At 36.5% G+C, this 19528-nt stretch overlaps 3 protein-coding genes across 4 annotated transcripts; 1 reads left to right on the forward strand and 2 right to left on the reverse strand.

The window, feature by feature from the left end:
• Positions 1–785: 785 nt before the first annotated feature.
• Positions 786–9959, forward strand: LOC141677903 (protein transport protein SEC16B homolog). The gene is made up of 13 exons (XM_074484018.1): positions 786–3130; positions 3245–3565; positions 5670–5798; positions 5879–6001; positions 6129–6299; positions 6506–6631; positions 6731–6865; positions 7299–7426; positions 7526–7634; positions 7711–8025; positions 8145–8282; positions 8440–8735; positions 9034–9959. The coding sequence occupies exons 1-13, from the start codon at positions 1322–1324 to the stop codon at positions 9536–9538; spliced, it is 4305 nt and encodes a 1434-aa protein (XP_074340119.1). The 5' UTR covers positions 786–1321; the 3' UTR covers positions 9539–9959.
• Positions 9960–10448: 489 nt separating this feature from the next.
• On the reverse strand, positions 10449–12491 carry LOC141676787 (putative pectinesterase 68). Its single transcript, XM_074482498.1, has 5 exons — positions 12122–12491; positions 11790–11979; positions 11488–11694; positions 10864–11102; positions 10449–10774 (listed from the first exon to the last, which is right to left on the reverse strand). The coding sequence occupies exons 1-5, from the start codon at positions 12367–12369 to the stop codon at positions 10618–10620; spliced, it is 1041 nt and encodes a 346-aa protein (XP_074338599.1). The 5' UTR covers positions 12370–12491; the 3' UTR covers positions 10449–10617.
• A 2375-nt stretch (positions 12492–14866) lies between these two features.
• LOC141676808 (putative glucuronosyltransferase PGSIP8) lies at positions 14867–19147 on the reverse strand. Of its 2 annotated transcripts, none has more exons than XM_074482521.1 (5): positions 17575–17822; positions 16580–16835; positions 16111–16312; positions 15789–15936; positions 14867–15552 (listed from the first exon to the last, which is right to left on the reverse strand). In XM_074482521.1, exons 1-5 carry the CDS (start codon positions 17718–17720, stop codon positions 15006–15008), a joined length of 1299 nt encoding a protein of 432 aa, XP_074338622.1. In that variant the 5' UTR covers positions 17721–17822; the 3' UTR covers positions 14867–15005. The 2 variants fall into 2 exon arrangements, with proteins under 2 accessions (XP_074338622.1, XP_074338621.1); XM_074482520.1 differs by lacking the exon at positions 17575–17822 and adding an exon at positions 18610–19147 and having other exon boundaries at positions 14869–15552.
• Positions 19148–19528: the final 381 nt, after the last annotated feature.

Here is a 19528-nt window from a genome sequence, read left to right on the forward strand (position 1 = left end):
ATTGACTTATAATCCCGTAACTACTTATATAAATGAGTGTTTGTTGAACCAACTTATAAGTTGAATTTATAACTTATAAGCTGATAAATTTAATGTTAGTGATGACGTACTTTTTCTTAATTTATTTTGATTTTTCATTTATTTTTAAATTTTAATTTTGAAATATATGTTTGTAAATGTTATTTAAATTTAAAATTCACGAATTAAGATACTTGTATTTTAAAAATATTTATTTTACTTCATTTAAGTAAAAAAAATCCTGATATATAAGTAAATTATTTAAACACTTATATAATTTAAAAGTGTTTAATCTACTTATAACTTATAAATTATTTACGTATTTTAAATTATAAATTAATTATTTTAAAAATTTTCAAACGGGCACATGATGTGTGTTACCTCCGAGACAAGTGAAAAAAAATAACAACACACCTCTTTTAACTCTTTTCCCTCTTCTAATATCCCCTAGCCACCAACCTAATGAATCGAGAGTAATTTTACTCAACTAACCAATGTTAGCAACAACACTCTTTTCGCTAATAAAATTTAAATTTACCCACTCCTCGTTTACCACCCAAAGAGAGACAAATAAATACGAAATAACACAAATAACAAAAATGTATTGATACATATCTGCACAATGAGATAATTTAAATGATAAAAACAAATAAAAAATTTATTAAAACTGATGCTCGTATTCACATACACTTAATTATTCAAAAACATAAATAAATAAATTTAAAAAATAGAAGGTTGTGGTATATTATTTGAGAACACTGTATTGCGCGAAATCGAGGGCTTGTCTCTGCTCATAATATACTACTCCTCTCTCTTCACACATATTTATTTATAGAAACATATATACATACAAATCTCGTAAGTATAGATTTCCTAATTACCTTTCAATTTTCAATTTTGATCCTTTAATCTCCTTTTTTTGAATCTCGTTTTCTTGATTAATCAATCCCAAACTTTGTTGTATTAAAGGTAACATTTTTTTATGTTTCATTTTCGATTTTCTAAACCCTAGATCTTGTGGATTTGTGATTTGTTTGAAATTTTGCTGTTTTTGTGATTGGATCTCGAGTTTTTGCGCGGTTTAGATTCAGTTTTGGCGGTTTGGATCGTAAAGATTCGATTTTTGGGGGAATTAGGGGTGTTTTTTGAGTGTTTGGATTGAATTTGAATGTTTTTGATTGGAAAGTTTTGATTTTGGGGATTTTTGGAGGTTGTTGATTGTGAAGTTTTGATCTTTAGGGGAATTGAGGTGGTTTTTTGAGGGAATTAGGGTGGTTGAATTGTGATTTTAGGGTTTGTTGTGATGGCAACCAATCCTCCATTTATGGTGGAGGATACTGATGAGGATTTCTTTGATAAGTTAGTGGATGATGATGATGATTTTGGTGCAAATGTTCCGTCGTCATCTTCGGTTCCGTTAGATGAGACGAAAGCGTTGGGTAATTTGAGTTTAGGAGATGATTTAGGTGGTGAAAATGGGAGTGGTGCTTTTGAGGGATTTGTTGAAGATACAGGAGGTGCGCCTCGGGTGATGTCGGTGGGGGAGTTAAAAGAAGAGAAGAGTAGTGCGCAAGTATTGCCTAATTTGGAAGTATCCGAAAATGTGGTTGAGTCAGATATAGGTGTGGTGAAAAGTATTTTGGATTTTGAGGATGCTGGTAGTAGCACCAAAGGGACAGTGACCGAGATAGATTCAACAGGAAATAAGACTAATGAATCTGAAAGTTCGGGAATTAAGGAGGTGCAATGGAGTTCATTTAATTCAGATGCGCTGCAGAATGGCGGTACTGGTTCAGAGCCATATTCAGATTTTTTTGGTGAATTTGGAGATGGCGGGAAAATTGGGGAGAATTTTAGTAGTGAATCGAATGTTATATATGGTAACGAAGAACATAAATCTGCATATTTGGATAATACTCTTAGTTACACTCAATATCAAGAGGGTCAGGTTAATTCCGCCGAACCTGTATATATTGCAGATGGGCAGGATATGAATAGTACCGAGTACTGGGAAAGTCTATATCCAGGGTGGAAGTATGACCAGAATACGGGTCAATGGTATCAAGTTGTGGGTTATGATGCAAATGCAAATATTGAAGGGAGTTTTGAAAATGCTACTGCTCATCATGAAACATCAGAGGTTTCTTATTTGCAGCAAACGGCTCAGTCTGGTGTGGGGACAGTATCTCAAAATGGTACAACTGAGAGTGTTACTAATTGGAGTCAGACTTCGCATGTGGGAGATGCCACAGAAATAGCGTCTAATTGGAATCAGGTAACTCAAACAACTGGCAGTACCGAGAGTGTGTCAGATTGGAATCAGGTCTTATCAACCAATAATGAGTATCCTTCCCATATGTATTTTGATCCTCAATATCCTGGTTGGTATTATGATACCATTACTCAAGAATGGTTATCCTTGGACACATACATATCATCTAATCAATCAGCTATTCAGTCTAATAACCTTTCGAATCAGAATGGTTATGCCTCAGTTGGTACTTCCCAGGGAATTGATCAGAATTTGGGCGTATATGGGCAAGTTGGTCATCATGGAGATGAAGGATTTAGCAACCAAGGTCAAGATTATAACTGGTCCGGGTCTTCTGCTAATTACAACCAGTCTTCCGCTAATTACAACCAGCAAGATTCAAACTTGTGGCAACCAAATTCTGCCACTCCAGGTTACAGTGGGTACCAACAGTTAGATAATCAGTATGACCAAAAGACTTCTTTAAGCAACCATGTTAGTCAGCAAAATTCTTATCAATATGAAGGAACAGTTCCATACGGTGAGAAAACAAGTCAGAGCCCTAACGAGTTTTCAAATATTTCCCGGAGCCAAAGCTTTGTATCTGGTGGAAACTTCTCTCAGCAATATAATCAGCAGCAAACCAAGAAAGATGAAAATGTGCATACCTTTAGTGATTACTACGACAATCAGAATATGGGAAGCTATTCTCAGCAACAGTATCAGAATTATGCTCAGGCTGTAGGAAGATCATCCGATGGACGTCCCTCACATGCTTTAGTTTCTTTTGGCTTTGGAGGGAAACTTATTATCATGAAAGATAACAACAATGCACTTGGAAATTCATCCTTTGGAGGACAGGTAATTTTTGGCTTTATATGTTTAGCATTTGAATTCAACTTGTATGTTTACAAAAAAAATTTATTCTTTCATGAGAGTTATGGTATACTAAATTAATGCTTACCATGTATAAAGGTTCCTTCAGGAGGATCAATATCTGTTCTCAACTTGATGGAAGTTGTTAGTGGAAGGCCTGATGTTCTAAACACCAGACCAGGTGTCTGTGATTACTTTAATAGTCTCTGCAGACAGTCAATTCCTGGTCCGCTGACCGGTGGGAATGTTAGTGCTAAAGAGTTGTATAGATGGACTGATGAAAGAATTGCAAACTGTGAATCTCGTGATATTGATTATAGGAAAGGAGAAGTTTTGAGGTTGCTTCTTTCATTGCTCAAAATAGCTCTTATGCACTATGGGAAGCTCCGGTCTCCTTTTGGCACAGAGACGGTGTTGAAGGTCAGTAACTTGTCATCTCGTGTAGACGTGTGCATTAACTTTAGGTAAAATAAGTCATTGTATTTTTGCCCCTGGCTCAATTCGTCTCAGTCTTTGAATACAAGAACCCAAGTCACTTCCCCCAGCTTCAGGCGTCTATTTAAGCCTCATGATTCACAATTTTTTTTTGGTTGTCTGCTCATGATTTGTTCCCATCCTGGTTGTATTCCGAGAAAATTGAATGTATGATGGGAAGTAAGGAGATTAGTGTTGGATTTATTTCGTATTTATTTTTCTATTTAGTTGGAGGTCTTTTCAAATTAAAAAAATGTTTGTAAGATGTAGTATATTGTGCTATACGCCTTTCGGTCTGGGAGTGTTAGGACCAGTCTTTCCTATAGATGTTAGATTTGAAGATTCTACAATATTCTGTATATGCATATGTATTTACTATTTTGCTTAGGTATTTGCATGAAGCTTCTGCGATTTAATGTTTATTTTCTAAATATATGATTTCACAAGGATCACTTCAGCAACACAACACATGTGACAGGTGACATGTGCAGTTCCTTTTTTTGGGTGATATTCCATTTTCATTTCCATGATCCCCCAAAATAAGAAACAAGGGTACCTGGATCACATGATGAATGCATGAACCCTCTAAGGAGCCTCCTTTGTCTTGTTAAATTTAGTACATATAATGTAGGCTTTGGATTATGGTTTTCTGCAGTATTTGGTTTTTTTAATCAATAGAGCAAGGTTGTCTAAAGACCTTTGCTTCGAAGATGCCAAGTGAGCTTACACAAATGTGAGAAATAATATAGTAGAGAGTGTAACAAAGGTACCTTTATAGTGTCAATCTTTCATTTGGAGAACGCCATTAGATATTCTCCTCTGTGGCATTTCCAGGAGCTTTTACCAGCCCCTTATTTCTTTCTTTATTCTCATATATATGATTTAGCAAAAACAACTAGAAAATGAGCAGGAGAGTAGGTTTTTTAGTTCAATGCTTATTAAAGGTGCACTTTGATATTAGCATTTTCAGGGAGTTTATCTGAATAATGTGATGCTAAATAAAGCTTTTAACAATATCTGCCTCTAGTTGTTGAATTGACAATTCACAGTATGTTTATTTCTTGGATATAACTATTAACCGTATTTTTAGAAGCAGAACAAATTTTCCTCGTCTCAATTTTGCACTTCGGTGGGAGTTGCCCATGAATTATTCTCTTGAATGGGTCATGAAAATAAATACTAAAGTCTGTCTTGCAGTATTATGATCTCTGGTCGTGATGTTACATGATGTAATTGTTGAGTAACCAGCTCATCTAAAACCTTAAGGTATTAGAGGAAGGTCCCAATAGGATCATATATTTAACACTCCCCCTCACTCGAAAGCCCATTTATGGGTCGAAGAGTGGAACACCGGCACCCATCTTTGGGGTATCAATTGCCTTTAGTGTCCACATTAAATTGTGAGAATGTTGGGGGTGGCTGGGAATCGAACCTTAGTCCTCCCGCCAGCCTAAGCTCTGATACCATGTTGAGTAACCAGCTCATCTAAAACCTTAAGGTGTTAGAGGAAGGTCCCAATAGGATCATATATTTAACAGTAATAATCTTCCGTGGACAAAATTTTATTCCTACAAATCTCTTAAATGGATGCTGAACACTTGAGGTTTCTTAAATAGTTGAGGTTCTCCTTTTATTTTATGCACACAAGTCATATGCTGTAAAACTGAGTAGAAAGGTAATGCTGCCAGATGCACAATTGCATAAACTTCATAGCATTGGCACCAATAAGAAAGAAAAGATGCTGATGCCTTACTTTTTTCAGCATGAATCTGAAAGAGTTCCTAGTAGTATTCTCCATAGATACTTTAAAATAGAAGGAAAATAGTTTGTTCCCAACTGCCTGAAGTATTATGCATGCTCTGCCTTAACCTGTCTGCTTTACCCTGCATTGTCTTTTTCAGAATGTACGAAAGTATTGCCCCTTTCCCAGTTGGGCTTACATGCAGCAGGATGATCCTGTGTTTCAATATTCATATTAGAATATTATTCATTCAGTATTATATGTTGTCTCATTCTTTATATGTGATTAATTTTCATGTGATTTTATTAGGGAAGTGATGCTCCGGAATCAGCAGTTGCTAGACTTTTTGCGTCTGCCAAGGGAAATGCTTCAGACAGCAGTAAGTACGGTGCTCTTGCTCACTGCTTGCAGAAGTTGCCTTCTGAAGTACAGATGCGGGTATATATTATCCCGAAAACTTAAACTTTATTAATTGGTGTGATTATTCCTATCCTGATTGCTACTAACATTTTATTCAGGCAACCGCCGCAGAGGTCCAAACTCTTCTTGTTTCTGGTCGAAAGAAAGATGCTTTGCGTTGTGCACAAGAAGGACAATTGTGGGGGCCCGCACTTGTACTTGCTGCACAACTTGGCGATCAGGTTATTAGCATTTATACTTTACACTTATCGTTGATGCGACGTGTAATGGCTTTCTCTACGAGTAACAGTATAAATACGCGACTCTCATATTGTTTGTTATTGCTTTGTGACGGTGGTGGGTATGCAGTTCTATGTTGATACAGTGAAGCAAATGGCACTCCACCAGCTAATACCAGGGTCACCTTTACGAACATTATGCCTACTCATTGCTGGCCAACCAGCAGAGGTATTTTCTGTGAACAGTGCCACTGATGGTAATATCTCCAATGCTACAAATGTATCTCCGTTGCCGGCGCAGGTATTTTTTAAGTCATTCTGCTATGTGAATTTTGCCTTCTTATTAATCACTTGCAAAGTAAATTGAATGCCTTTCATTCAAAGACTCAAAATTTTCACAAATTATAATATTTATGAAGTGAACAAAACAAAAGTGTTTTCGGAACTAATACGCACTTTTCCTCTTAACTTCATTTTTTAGTCAACATTTTTTGTTATTAACTTCAGCTTGGTGCTAATGGAATGCTTGATGACTGGGAAGAGAATCTGGCTGTGATAACTGCAAATAGAACAAAAGATGATGAACTTGTCCTTATTCATCTTGGAGATTGCTTATGGAAAGAAAGAAGCGAAGTACGTGTAGCATCTCGATGTTTTAAAACATTCTTAAGATTATTTATATTCCTAATTGTTCACATTCCTTACATGGTTTCTCTTAATGATATGGTTTAGATAATTGCTGCCCATATATGCTACTTAGTCGCAGAAGCAAACTTTGAGCCTTATTCAGACAGTGCAAGACTTTGTCTTGTTGGTGCAGATCATTTCAAGTTCCCAAGAACTTATGCGAGTCCGGAAGCTATTCAGGTACTATTCAACCCCCCCCCCCCCCCACACACACAGAGAAAATCTCACCTTTGTTAGTTCTTCCGATATCAATAACTCTAAACTTGTATAACTTTCTTTTTCGATTTGACGGTCATATTAAATGTAAAGAATCACGCCAGATTCTGTTGCAATCTTAGAATTTACATATTCTGTATGAGCATTCTGCTGAAATCTTATGAATTAATATTAGAGGGTTTAGAAAGCATCAAAGCAAAGTTTATAAAATTGTCCATGTGAAGGCACCTTAAGTTGTAAAACTCAAGTCCCATACTTCTCTGGATATTTATGATCTTTTCTGGAAAAATTCTGTTCTTCACTCTCTTCGGAAGGAAGAAAAGAATTTCACAATTTATATACGGTAGTGATTGTTTCAAGGGCGTATTACTAATGTTATTCTTATTTACATGGTCAGCGGACAGAGATATACGAATACTCAAAATTGCTTGGTAATTCCCAGTTTTTACTGCTGCCATTTCAACCATATAAGCTTGTATATGCACACATGTTGGCTGAAGTGGGAAGAGTATCAGATTCATTAAAGTACGTTCATGAAATTCTTATTATTTATTCTTGAAATTCTTATTATTTATTCTTAAAAGTTTGCCATTGATTAATAAGCTCATAACTGTATAAATTCAGGTACTGTCAAGCAGTACTGAAATCTCTGAAAACTGGTCGAGCACCCGAAGTAGAAACATGGAGACAGTTAGCATCATCTCTCGAAGAGAGGATAAAAACTCACCAACAGGTAACCCTTTCTTTCTTGTTAGTATTTTCACGAGTATTACATTTACAAATCCCAGTACCTGACTTTCTCTTTGCAGGGTGGTTTCTCGACAAACTTGGCTCCTGCAAAATTAGTAGGCAAACTGCTTAATTTATTTGATAGTACGGCTCATCGTGTTGTTGGGGGCCTACCACCTCCTGCACCAACTACAGCTGGTAGTGTGCAAAGCAATGAACGGTATAATCAATCCTTGGGTCCAAGGGTATCGGCAAGTCAATCAACTATGGCAATGTCATCCTTGATTCCTTCAGCATCTATGGAGCCTATGAGTGAATGGACTGCTGATGGCAATAGAAGGACAATGCACAACAGAAGTGCTTCAGAGCCAGACTTTAGTAGAACTCCTAGACAGGTTGGTTTTTTTACTTGTAAAACAAAGGGAAAAAAATACTCATACCTACCTAATAGGTATATATTTCTGTTTCATTTATTCATAAAAATTGAATTAATGTGAGTCTCGCCTTGATATAGGATCAAATCGACTCATCAAAAGAAGCATCTTCTGCTCAAGGTAAAACATCAGAGTCTGGAGGGACATCTCGATTTGGTCGCTTTGGCTTTGGCTCACAGTTATTAACAAAAATACTGAAACCACGGCAAGACAAACAGGTATATTCTTATAGTTCTTTTGGTTCCTAGAATGCTTTAGTGGTTTTCATTAAATTAGAATCAAGTAATTTAATTTCTGTCACTTTTTTGTGATTTGATTGAATCTTATATTGGCTTTGGTGTCACATTTTTTCTTTGTTTCACTATGCAATAATAGGCCAAATTGGGGCAAACAAATAAGTTCTATTATGATGAGAAACTAAAGAGATGGGTAGAGGAAGGTGTCGACCCGCCGGCAGAGGAAGCAGCCCTGCCTCCTCCACCTACTACTGCAACCTTCCCGAATGGAACATCAGATTACAACCTAAATAGTGCATTAAGAAATGAAGGGCCCCGCAGTAATGGAAGCTCAGAACACAGAAACCCAACTTCAGTACATAGTTCAGGAATCCCACCAATTCCACACTCATCAAACCAATTTTCAGCGCGTGGACGAATGGGAGTTAGATCAAGGTGACTACAAAATTTATTTATATGATCAATTTTTAGGCGCCCTAAAGTTTTCCTGTTATTGAAATTTTTACGTAGGGTTTGACCTGAAAATAGTTCAAGTTTGTCTTGGTCATGCATTACTTGCATTTTTAAGTATATAAATCTAAACACACTCACTGTTGTGACTGATAATCTTATTTGTAAGTAGCAAGATCGATCTTATCCAGGACAGCGGAACTCATGATACCATTGGTTTCGAACATTATGAATATAATTATATCCGCATTTCGTGACATTCACAACACATGTTAATTTGCAGGTATGTTGACACCTTTAACAAAGGTGGTGGAAACCAGACAAACATGTTCCAGTCGCCATCCGCGCCTTCACTTAAGCCCAAAAGCAATGCCAGCACAAAATTTTTCGTTCCTGCGCCAGTATCTGGACAGATGCTAGATACTGCCACAGATGGTATTCAAGAAACCTCATCGAGTGATTTATCATCGATAGGTAACATGGTTCAGTCTGCCCCGTCGTCATCAACTAACATGCAAAGATTTGCAAGTATGGATGACATCTCAAACAAGGGGGAAACAACTCCCGGCAACAGCAATGGCTCCCTTCCACCTCACTCCCGACGAACGGCATCATGGGGTGGCAGCGTTGCAGAATCCTTTAGTCCTACGATTAAAGCTGATGTGAAACCTTTAGGAGAGGTATTAGGAATACCCCCATCGTCGTTTATGCCTACCAGTCCTGCCTTAGTGCACTCATCAGCAAATGGTGGCAGCTACGGGGATGATCTTCATGAAGTAGAACTCTGAGACATGAAGGTGTATATATCTCGTGTTGCTCCTTGCAAAGCTGCAGTTTCCAGGTGATATCTCACAATGTAGATGGATAAATCCCTGAAACTGCAAAGAGGAGCAGTACTAGAAATTTTTGTTTTTTATTTCTCTGTTGTAATACTTCACATGGCTTAGTATTTTTGTATGTTTAGAAATCGGGCTTGTTATTTAATTAGAATATGAACAACATCAGATGCTTGACAGCTTGAGGAGTCTGATGGTTATACACTTATAGTAAAGGAGTGTTAGCCCACTGCTGTACAGTTCATTTTTTCATTTATTAAAGTGAGGATTATCCCTTGCACAAGTTAAGCAAGCAGATATACTTTGGAAAACTTCAGAGGGAAAAACAAGCTGTATAATTTAAGAGAATAAGATTTTCGTTTTTCCTCTTGTATTTTTCCTTTGTAGTGCTGGTGTATTATATTAATAATATTGTTGTCTATATTTGTTTTTAAGTATAATAATATAGCAAGGAGTGCGGTTTAGTTCTGTGAAAGGAAGTAAGAAACCAGTGAAAGATATCCGATATCCCAGATAGTGCTAAGTTATGGTAATGCTTTTGCCAACTATTGACAACTGATGATTACACATGAAAATTTTCGCAACCACTCGTGAAATTGTTTCTCGTTTTCATACTTATTGCGAAATTGAACTCAAGCATGATGTTAAAACAGTGCAGGAGAATTCTTTCAAGATGATTGCTGTTTATTTGCAAAATGCTGCTTACGGACATTAAAAAAAGCTAAATTAAAGTTGATGACACCAATGAATGATCATGTTTCAGCATCACTATTTGACATTTCACATAAGTAGCTCATAAGTTGAAAAATGCTTATAAAAAAAAAGGAAATATGGGTCGTCTCGTTGGCATTAAATGGTGCCAGATTTAGAGGCAAGGGCACTTGGGCTCCATTCTCTTTACATAGGCATTGTTGACTATAATACAATCAATCTGTGTAAGGGTTCAGTTTTGTATAAAAAAATGTAGTATCAAATATGTTAAAAATTGTGAAAAATGAATATATTTTGAGTGTTGTATGTGGAGAATGAATCTATGCATCAGTAGGGGCAATCCAATGCCTTCCATTGACAAAACTCTTAGCAAGAAATGGATGGGCCGTCTCAAAATCTAACTCTCTGGCCCAAGATGCACCACTCACTGCTGCTGCTCCTGGCCCATAACATTTGTACACCCCAAAAAATGCAGTCCTGCATATTGTTAATTTTAAGTGAGAAAATGTGTTTATGAAGCACAATGCATAAACCGTTTATAAATTTGAATGAGGTCTGTAGATTACTTGTTCTTGTTGCTGGCGTGGTCCCAGTCGTCCCAGCCACCACGAGCCACGATGCTGTCGAAATATGTGTAGGAGAAGACGATCCTCGAGTACTGGCCCATGGCTCGGCCAACATAGAGTGGACCTGTGCCCGTGACCCTGCAATGCACAAAGGCAAAGCCGGTTTTCTCATCCGGACAGTTTCTGTCTTGAGCTGCAATGGACCCAAACCTTGTTGCAATAGAATGTAGTTGACAATCCTGTATAGATCAATCAGCAATGTGAAATTTAAATCTTTGGAAAATTGATATAAAATTGACTGTTACAACATTGCAGTAAAGTGAAGAGAATATTTCAAAAGTCTAAAAGGTTGTCCTATGCTTTTTAACTTGTTTCATTTTCTACATCAGTTGGCCTGGCCCCATGAACTGCACTCAAAGAAAGCACCTCATCTCATTTTCTTGGGGAGAAATTGTTGACAGAGACAGTGTCATAGGACTAAAAAATATACCGTGCTAAATACTAATTACTTGATTTATAGAGGGTTCGTAAGCTAAATTAGATAGTATTTGAATGCATTGGAGTAAAAAAGAAGTTGGGTCATGTTTATGTAAATAACAGTATAGGGTTGCATGAGAAGATTACCTTGTACATGGAACGACCATTGCCAAATATGAAATCAATAGAGCCTTCAATGTAACAATCCTTGAAATAGTGGCGTCCAGCGTCGTCACAGAGAGTGTCCTGTGCCCCGTAGAATCCACAGTTGGAAAAGAACGCCTTGTCTCCCGATATCCGAAATGCTGCCGCCTGCCATCCTTCCAGCCCGGGCATAGGCGCCGGTGCAGTATTCTGCCATGCAATTTATCAAATTTATAACACCAGATTTTTAAAATATATGTCCAGCTCCAAAGTAAGTGTGAGATGCATAAAAATAAATTTTATACCTTGAAGCTTATGTTTGTGGCCGAAAAATAGGAAGCAAAAACGGTGACGGAAGCAGTTTGATAAGTACGGAGCTGCTGGCCATCGGGTCCACGGTCACTTGCTCTGTCGTGCCACTCAATTGCCGTCCGCTCCCTCCCTGCTCCTTGGAATGTTATATATGGCTTTGACGCTGGTACCACGACTTTCTCTCTACAATTACCCAAACAATTTACACAAGTAAATCAAACCGCAATAAACCCGCTCATCTAAATTCGTTTATTAAACTCACAATTTTAATCACTCAAGTATGAATTACGTGTTATAATTCGTTTAGCTATGAATGAAGTATTACATGTAACAGCCGGCCGCAATTTTAATCAAGACATTCTTCCGGTTATTGTTGGGGATGGAGTCTACTGCAGCTTGGACGGACTTAAAGTCACCGGAGCCATGAAGATCCACACTGATAGTAACGTTACCAGAAGGTCCGACCCACTTGTGTCTCGGCCTGGTTATGTTAAAATTTGCTGCCCTGCATGCTGTCTGCAATAAAAACAACACAAAAAATATGAGAAAACACTGAGATTTGACGGAAGACATTGAATTTTTTAAAGTATTCGAGTCTCAAAAACATGTAAATTATTATATATATGAATATTTTCTGGAAGTGGGACGAAATTAATTAGAACTGTGTGTTTGAGTGTGGGGGGTTTATATATAGAGAAATTGGCTGAGGGAGGGAATATTTTTTTTTGCTGAGTGGGAATCATACAGTTGTGAAGCGAAAATGTTTAAAAATAACGGTCATTTTGTAAAAGTCACTTTCACAAGTGACATTTGGGCACATGAAGCCAACTAGCATTATGGCATTTGGATTTTGGTGCTGAATTTTGAGATCCATCTATATTCTCTATGTATCTGTTGCTTCATTTTACATGCTTTTGCTAAATTTACTCTGTTTTTGTAAAGTAGTAAGAAATAACAAGTATTATTAGTTCATAATTTCTTACAAGTCAGCGAAATCTCACAGGCAACTTTCAGGTGGGGATGAGACCATTACCGCCTGAAATTCTAAGAAAAAATGTAAGTAATCGAAATATATGTATTTTGATATTCCTGTGCTATTGATACAGGAAGTCTATTTTACTTTACTGTAAGTTCCATGATTTAAGCCTACTTGATTGATACTCCTGGTTTTGCCAATCAAGTCATGTTTGATTGGATAATTAGTACATTACCCCCTACTACTTTAGCTTCTAATATTGTACGTACATGACAATGAAGGTGAAATTAATTACTTTATGTTACTATAATGAAGCTTTACAGTAAAACAGCCTACAACGGGGATTTGAATAATATGGAACGGTTATATAGTGTTATGATGGGGGTAGTAGTGAGTGGTGACTACGGAGCACCGAGTAGGGGGCAATGCCCAAAGTATGGGTTTATACCATTTTTTAATCTCGACACAGTGACAAATTATACCTCCATCTCTGTCTCTGTCTCTGTCTGTGTGTGTGTGTGTAAAAATGCACAGACAGAGACAAATTATGCATGCATAGAAAGGTAGCAGCGGGGGTGTGCACAAGTACGAGGGTCCCCACTGTCTGAATGTAAGCCCAACATTTTCCAACGGTTGGAAGCTCCTATATGGAGCTATCATTCACGGCCAAAACTTGCACATGTATGAATAACATCAGCTGTACAATCCTTCCATGTACTTAGATAATCGATATCATTTCAGTTTGCCAAATGTTTACAGTATCAAATTTCAATTTATCAACATCAGTATTACAATGCATATCTCTGCAGAAACAATCATTTTATTCGCTCAGCAAACAGAAACAATCATTTAATTTGTTGGCGTATAATATTTGTATACTTCCTGCGTATCCACTATTGTAGAAGACCAGCTATCCTTCTTTTTATCTTCCAGGCCATAATTTTTATAAACCCCCTGTAGATGTTCTAATTGTTTCTACCGGAAATGTAGTTGGATATTATAGTATAAACTTAGTGGTTGTTCAGATAATAGGATTACAACTTGGTTAAGCAGTAAAAAAATGACGCTGTAATGCACATCTGGATCGATTATTTCCGCTAACCACCTTGGAATTTAATGATCTAACCAATGTAAAAAATCACTATGCGGGGGTGTTCACTTCATGATTAATGATTCCGATTAACCAGAAGAAGAATTCTAAGATCATGTGTTGATGTTTGGATTAAATATTCCATTGTATGAACGAAAACCTTAGCTAAATCATTATTTTGGTAATCCTTGAAATTCCATATCATTTCATTCCGAGGACAATCTAAACGCTACCTTTGTATTTCATGTTAAAGAATGGCCCGAAAGAGATGATATACATAACATAACAGGGGTCTGCAGCTTAGCCTTCTTATTTTGACCCATAAAATCAAAATCTGGAAGCCACTCTGTACTCTCCCTTCAATCTTTCAATGCAGTAAATGTGTTTATCATCAGCTCAAATAGATCCAACCCAGGTCAACGATCTACAGCGATTACTTTTTATTTCTTTTAACCCCCTTGCAAATGCCAAGTGATTAGAGGGTTTGAAGTTTACACTCAACTAATGATTTATTTATGTTTCAGAATTTGATCAATTTAAATTAGAAATGGGATGCACATTGCCACCTTTATAGCCAACTAAAACAAATAGCCAGCTGCAGGCCCAGTGACATGAATAGTCTAACCACCCTTTGCAATGTATGATGTTCTTTATTTACAACCTGATAGGGTAGATGACTACATTTATGTCTACTGTCACAACTGGACATCTTTAGTCCGAAACCAGCAGAAAACTTACAATGTTGATGCTGTATTGAATGTTTAAAATTTAATAGCTTTCTGCCATGTCTTTTTCACTGATTTTTTTAGGACAAGACAGAACCAAAGACTAATCTAGGCTCACTTTAAATTTTAATTAGAGATTATTTATTGGGTCCCGAGAGTATCCATTTGTCGAGATTTAAATGTAAATTGCAATTTACAGGGATGGAGCTGTGGAGGTAATATAGACATTGGAATTTCTAAGAGAGTAGTATACCATTCTGCAAAACAATATTAAAAATAATTCAGTCTACCAAGTCAAAATCAAAATCATTCCCAGGAGCAGGAACAGTAGGATAGTTTATGTTATGTACAAGTGCAAAGTATAAACAAATCTCAGTAAATGTAAAATATTCAACTGAACATTGAAGAGCTTCAAATTTTAATATAACTTGTTGAACCCTGTAGGCGGTGTAATATCACTTAGCTTTGGAAGAAAAGCTTCTTTGTCAAATAAATCTTGGACACAACTAATTATTTTGACTAATGATAACCAAACAATAGGTGAACTACAAAATGCATATCCAAAAACTGCAGAAGCCCTGATGACTCCATCTGGGTACAAAGTACATGCCATGACCGAAAGTGCTCCGATTATTGCCAACCACGGTGTCAGTACAGGTAGCAATGGTAGTGTAAGAGCATTCACAACCACACATGAGAGTGCAAGAACTCCAAGCAAGTACAGAGACCAGCCCATTATTGGGTGTATAGTGTGAGGAATTACGAAGTATGGGATTATGTAGGCTGATAAAATTGACAAAATAGCTATCAGTTTCAGGATTGTTTGGAATAAAATGATACGCTTTCCTGTGCGGAGGTAAAAATGCTTGGAGATGCTACCAGGACCTATCATTCGAGTCAATGTAATTATTCCAAGGTAAAATATGGATTGAATTATTATCGCATATGGCATGTCAGCTCCATACCTGTTGAAACATATAGCATTATCAGAACTATACATACTAAATAATGGATAAGAATTTTTAATCTGGAATTATATCAGAGATTTTTTTAGCATCTGCTACTATTTATTACTAGTAGCTGAAAACTATTATAAATCTGTTTACAAAAAAAAGGCTTGTTGCTAGTTCGCTACAATAACTTGGTTGTAAATTATGCAAAACTTAAAACTTGAGAAATTTTATTAAAATCTTATTCTTACCCTATAGTTTGACGTCGTTGTTGATGCCACTGTAGGCCTAGTGGCAGGACAGGCCATGACCACCAGTACCAGGGTTTCAGCCAAGGAGCACCAGGAAAGGTAATCACGCTGTTTAGTCCACACGGGATGCTCCAGTGGAGCTTGAGATCTGGTTTCAATATTAGACAGCATGGTTTAGCACCAGAAGAACAGAAAACAGGCAACTTCTTTTGTTTCTATGGAGTTGTCTCTCAATTTATCAATCGGTAAATAATCAGATTACGAGTAACATTGGAGTAAAGATAGACGACACATTGGTAAAATTTTGGTTGTAGATTCTTACAATAATACGAAGCATCCATTTGGTACCCTAGTGGAAGCCTGTAAGTTCCATTCAGCTTAGAGCCATTGAGCGGTGGATGAAACATTGGCTGATCAAGTAAATCTGGAAAGTAGCTTACAAGAAAACCTTGGTCTGCACCATCCTGACTATTTGAGCCAGCTTCTAACTTATTTACCATGTCCTTAAATGCCTCTGTTGATGGCTGCAAGTCAATCATAAAGCTCTTGATAATTCGGTTCAAGTTTATAATACCATACAGAAATCGAAAAAAAAAAAGTAATATGCCAAGTGTCCAAGAAATCATACTCTACAAAGTTCAATTGAAATTACTAAACTCATTACTCATCTATCAATCATGATATTATTGCATTGTTTATGCAATGTACACATGTGAGTACTCTCTCTATCCATAAGCAAAGTTTTTACATTTTATGTTTAATAAATCAAACCAAAAACAAAGTGTATGTACCTCCAGTACGAAAAGGCCAGTGTGAAAAATGCATGGATTGATAAATACAGCACAAAATTGGCCACACTGGAAGAGTTCATCGGGTTTTCTGATAAAAATGTTGTCTGAATCAAGCATTACTACTCTTTCATACTCCACAAGACTCCATGCGTGGAGTTTGTTAAAGGACAGCTTGAATCGTCTAGTTTTGCGATAGCTTCTGTACGGATTTTTAATATTCTCAACTCTCACAACCTTTGCCCCATCCTCCTGTTCCCTGCATGCACCATAGCCACTCTGCTTTAAGTATTCTGTAATAGCGTCTAGTTTTGGTCAAACGCCACTGTCTTAACAATTTCATAGCTCGCTAACAAAACAAGTCACATTCGCCATTGTCTTGGCAAATTTTTTTAGCTCTCTAACAAAACAATTACACAAATGCCACAGCCTTAACGTTCTACAATTTCATAATTGACAAAGATCTTTAAACAGTAACAGTTGGAACAAGCAGAATTAATATCAACTTTCCCATACATGCACCTATTTCTTGGTTTGAACTAATTTATTGAGCAAGGTTACTAATTGATCCCCTTCAGTTTACGAAATCCACTAATTCTAATAAGAAGTAGAACTTAACGATGTAAACAAACATGTGTACTAATAATTTCTCAAGTTAAGAATAATGAAAAAAGTTTAGGTTGCAAAACAATGACAGGGCAACAGGACATCTTCATCACTAGGCTGTCCTAAAATTTCTACTACACTAATCCACACCAGGATTTTCTTTATGACATATGAAAACCTTCATCTCACATTATATGACAACATCATACTGCGTGGAAACTATATGCATATTGGAATTTTATATTCTTCAGGCGATGAGATCATGGAAATAACTGAATATGAATTCTAACCAACACATGTCAGCTCAAAGCTTCAAACAAAGGAAAAAGAACTAACTGATTGTAACAAAATCCTACTGTCTATAAGCTGTCTAGTAGCTACACTATTTCCACCTGAGATGGATGATTGTTTTCGCGACATGGAAGCTTCCTTTGCGGTTGGCCCACACCACACTGTGAACGCTTGGTTCATGGTTAATGTTCTCGGAAACCATAAAAATTCCTCTATGCGAATGTTTGATTATATAAATCATTCTCATACTTGTCTATTTCCGGTCAAAAGGCTCCATAGTCCATACTAATTTAACTCTTACTCCGTCCCATATTGCATTTCCCATTTTAACTTGTTATACTGTTTATGGTAAGCGATTGACTATTAATTTACGTCTAATCTATAAGATCAAATATAAATATAGTTATAAGTGATCTTATTGGATTTGTATTTATGAGTACTTTAATATAATAAATTTTTTATATTTAATACTAATATGAAATTAAATATATTAACGATCAAAAGTGTGTATTGTCAAACGTGTACAACACAAATTGGAAACGTTTCTAGGGACGAAGAGAATATGTAATAATTATTCAAAAGGCTCCATACTAATTTAACTCTAGCAAATAATTATTAAAAAGATGTATTAATCTAAACCCTACAATAATCATCAAATCTCATCCATCCACCTAGACGCCGGCTCTAATCCAAACCCAAAAGAAAGCATGGTCGAAAGACGCCAAGATAATAATAAATACCAAAATAATGCACTACTTGTAGACTTTACATGTACTACAGTGTGCATTGACCTAGTCAAATCTCTATATTAAAGGCTTAGTAAGTTGATAACCAACAAATTCCACTTATGGAAACTTAAACAATGGGTTGAGCCTGAGAGGCCACTATGACTTGGTTTATGTTTCTTATAAAACAAGGATATGTTGTTCTAACAAATCTTGTGATGATGAATGATAATCAAAGCCTTTACCACTCACAGATATCTCGCATTCACGTTGTAACTTGGTTGGTAAATCGCGTATTTGTTAATTGAAAATCTTAACATTCCAAAAAAACTCACGAAGAATCTTCTATACAAATAAAAAAAGATACCAAAACTTTAAGAGAGAGAGAGGGAGAGAGAGGGAGGTACATACAATGCTTGAACCCAAGGGAGAGGAACATCAAGAGAAGCAATAACAACAAGATCCGCATCAACTTTAAGATGAGAAAGTGAATGAAGCATCACACGCATTGCAATATAGAACTCATAATCTCTGGGTGTTCCCATATACATCATGGTTGCATATGCATTCTTCTTCTTTTTCATCTCCGCATGTTTATTCTCTTCTACACCACTAGCATTCACTACAACCATCAACAACACAACTGCTAAACTTATCACCCTCATTCTCATCTCTTCAAACTCCAACTACACAAACATACAAGTACTTGAATAAGTCTTTTTGTGTTTGTGTTGTCTGAAACGTATGTGTGGGATTTGAACAAACGGGAGATGATGAGAAGGGTGGGGGTTTGGATTTATAACATGTTGTAGATGTGTAATAAAAACAGGGTTTTGGGTTTTATATATAGATAAATAACGTGGGGGGTTGGTACGTACAGGCCTTTGGACAATTGGACATTAAACAAATAATGTGGAGCATTTACGAGCAGTCCTAGTTTTTAGTTTCATTTGTAATGTATGTACACTGAATTCGAATCTTTTATATTTAGAAACGAAATTTCATAAACACCACTTGTTACGCGGATCATCCTGTATATGATACTGTTTCATCGTGTATTACCGTCTTTATTCAGTTTTGTTGACCTTTTTACTCTGTTTGTTTTGGCTCGTGTTCTTGGGCAATTTTTAGTCCGACGCATCATATACATTTGTACTTTGTAGTTTGTAGGACTAGACCTTTTCGAAGATAAATTGCACACAGAATGGCATATTAAATGTTTGCTACAATTAACTTTTTGCTTACAGTAGGTTTATAATGGGCCTGGTCTGCCTTTTGGAAATTCTATTGTAAGAAACGGTCTATCCAATAAACTTTGAAGCACATGTTT

The sequence above is a fragment of the Apium graveolens genome, chromosome 8 (genome assembly GCF_009905375.1).
Source record: "Apium graveolens cultivar Ventura chromosome 8, ASM990537v1, whole genome shotgun sequence".
Classification (NCBI taxonomy): domain Eukaryota; kingdom Viridiplantae; phylum Streptophyta; class Magnoliopsida; order Apiales; family Apiaceae; genus Apium; species Apium graveolens.

What these genes read in the sequence shown, in the direction of transcription:
- LOC141677903 (XM_074484018.1), top strand. Translation starts at nt 1,322, where the DNA reads ATGGCAACCAATCCTCCATTTATGGTGGAGGATACTGATGAGGATTTC. An exon ending in GCACAGAGACGGTGTTGAAG is followed by an intron (nt 3,566 to 5,669) that starts GTCAGTAACTTG and finishes TGATTTTATTAG; the next exon opens with GGAAGTGATGCTCCGGAATC. An exon ending in CGAATGGGAGTTAGATCAAG is followed by an intron (nt 8,736 to 9,033) that starts GTGACTACAAAA and finishes GTTAATTTGCAG; the next exon opens with GTATGTTGACACCTTTAACA.
- LOC141676787 (XM_074482498.1), bottom strand. Translation starts at nt 12,369, where the DNA reads ATGTCTTCCGTCAAATCTCAGTGTTTTCTCATATTTTTTGTGTTGTTT. An exon ending in ATTGCGGCCGGCTGTTACAT is followed by an intron (nt 11,980 to 12,121) that starts GTAATACTTCAT and finishes GGGTAATTGTAG; the next exon opens with AGAGAAAGTCGTGGTACCAG. An exon ending in ATGGTCGTTCCATGTACAAG is followed by an intron (nt 11,103 to 11,487) that starts GTAATCTTCTCA and finishes TGATCTATACAG; the next exon opens with GATTGTCAACTACATTCTAT.
- LOC141676808 (XM_074482520.1), bottom strand. Translation starts at nt 18,869, where the DNA reads ATGAGAATGAGGGTGATAAGTTTAGCAGTTGTGTTGTTGATGGTTGTA. An exon ending in AATGGATGCTTCGTATTATT is followed by an intron (nt 15,937 to 16,110) that starts GTAAGAATCTAC and finishes TATTGAAACCAG; the next exon opens with ATCTCAAGCTCCACTGGAGC. An exon ending in CAACGACGTCAAACTATAGG is followed by an intron (nt 15,553 to 15,788) that starts GTAAGAATAAGA and finishes ATGTTTCAACAG; the next exon opens with GTATGGAGCTGACATGCCAT.